Genomic DNA, 2,132 nt, shown 5'->3' on the forward strand with positions numbered 1-2,132 from the left:
AGGATGGATGCTATGGAAATCTCCTTTGGAACCATAATGCTGTTACAGATCAGCATCGGAGTCTTAATGAATGCCTTCCTTCTCCTTTTTCATACCCATATGGTCTCTGCTAGCCACAGACTTAGCTATTCTGACCTGATCCTTGCTCACCTGGCCTTGGCTAATTCCCTGACCCTTCTCAGCAGGGGAATCCCAGACACCCTATATATTTGGGGGCTGATAAATTTCCTGGATGACATGGGGTGTAAAATCCTGATTTACCTGTACCGAGTTTCCCGTGGCCTTTCCATTTGTACCACCTGCCTCTTGAGCATTTTCCAGGCTGTCACCATCAGTCCCTCCACCTTCCGGTGGGCAGGATTTAAAGCCAAATTACCCCAGTGTGTCATCCTCTCCTGTCTCCTCTCCTGGGTCATGAATCTGCTGATCGACTTTTATATACTGAAGTATGTAACAGGCCCACGAAACAGCAGTAGTGTTCAAATAGTTATGGACCTCAAGTATTGCATCAAAGTCAGTGCTGAACCGGAAACCAAACTGGCCATTGCTGTGGTACTTCCACTCCGGGATCTGTTCTTCGTGGGGCTCATGAGCGTGGCCAGTGGCTACATGGTATTTGTCCTTCACAGACACCACCGGCAGGTCCGGCACCTCCACGGGCCCGGCTCCTCCTTGAGGGTGATGCCTGAAGTCCAAGCGGCCAAAAGGGTCATTGCTCTGGTCACCCTCTATGTCCTCCTCTATGGGAGACAGGCTGTCATGCTGAGTGTTATTATCAACATGAAAGAGAAGTCTCCTCTGCTGGTGAGAGTCCACCTACTTTTGTCATTTTCCTTCTCAGTTGTCAGTCCGTTCCTGATGATCCACAGTGACAGGAGGCTGAGTGTGTTCTGGAAAAGGGATTTCCCTGTGTCAAACACAGATCCATCATAAGCCTCCCACTTGGTCCCACTGAGATGGACTTTACTAGATTCCTGATTTGGAAAACCCCGTAATGATGAGGGGGAAGTTAGAGAAGCAGTGTGGCCAGTGGAGAGAGTATGGGCGGGGAAGTCAGAAGGACCTAGGTTCTAATCCCAGCTCTGCCACTTGTCTGCCTTGTGACCCTGGGACAATCATTTCATTTCTCTGTGCCTCAGTTACCTCATATGTAAAATGGGGATTAAAACTGGGAACCTTATATGGGAGAGGAACTGTGTCCAAACTGATTAGCTGTGTCTACCCTGGCACTTAGAACAGTGCTTTACATAGTAAGCACTTAATGAAAAATATAATTATTATTATTCTTATTATTATCATCATTACCAGTCTACAGTTAGAAACCATTTCAAGAATAGGTAGAGACAACAGCAGTGGAGGGTGGTATAGCTTTCGTGTAACAGGAGAAATCTGCTTTCATTACCTCCTTCTCATCACCAGTTTGGAATGGACAGTTGTGGGGAAACCATGCCAAGGTGGTAATAGAAGGTCCTGAGCCTGCTGCCCCCATTCTGACTTTCCAGAAGGGCTTCCCTGCCCTGATACTCTTCCTTCCTTGAGCCCAGCCTAGGTGGACGCCACCAGGCCCTAACCATGATCTCGATCTCAGCATCTTTAGTCACTTTAAAATTTCTTCCCTCACTAACTGTGAAATTCCTCTGTCTACCCACAACCTCCTCTCCACATACTCATTCCCTAAAATTTTCTTCTGAACTTTCACATACAATCTTTTGACCACTCACATTTTATAAAGTCAATGTGCCCCGTTTGATGCATTGAAATGCCTTCTTGTGACACATAAATTGATGCCCTCAACACCGCCTTCTCCACTGAACTCAAGTCCCTCTCCTCCCTTCCTTCTGTCGATCCTTTACCACCAAAACACAATGCTGGATTACTTTTACAGTACCCTTACTCTGCTCCTTGGCATGAGCTGTGGGATGCTACTGGCTCAAATCTAGGTATTAGTTCGACTTGGTCCTTCTAAATCATCATCCTCACCCATTTTAACACTGCCCCCTCATCCATGGGACAACAAAGTTTCTCCATCTTTATTGACTCCATGACTATTGCTCATGCCAACTATATCAGACGTTTGACTTCCTCCTCAAAAACACTATCCCCTCCATCTCTTGCCACTTATTTTCTTGATG

At 46.5% G+C, this 2,132-nt stretch overlaps 1 protein-coding gene across 1 annotated transcript; it reads left to right on the forward strand.

The window, feature by feature from the left end:
* The first annotated feature begins 3 nt into the window (after window positions 1-3).
* ORNANAV1R3191 (vomeronasal 1 receptor ornAnaV1R3191) lies at window positions 4-933 on the forward strand. The gene has a single exon (NM_001253583.2). It carries the CDS (start codon window positions 4-6, stop codon window positions 931-933), a length of 930 nt encoding a protein of 309 aa, NP_001240512.2.
* The last annotated feature ends 1,199 nt before the right edge of the window (window positions 934-2,132 follow it).

Source organism: Ornithorhynchus anatinus, chromosome 15 (assembly GCF_004115215.2).
Source record: "Ornithorhynchus anatinus isolate Pmale09 chromosome 15, mOrnAna1.pri.v4, whole genome shotgun sequence".
NCBI lineage: Eukaryota > Metazoa > Chordata > Mammalia > Monotremata > Ornithorhynchidae > Ornithorhynchus > Ornithorhynchus anatinus.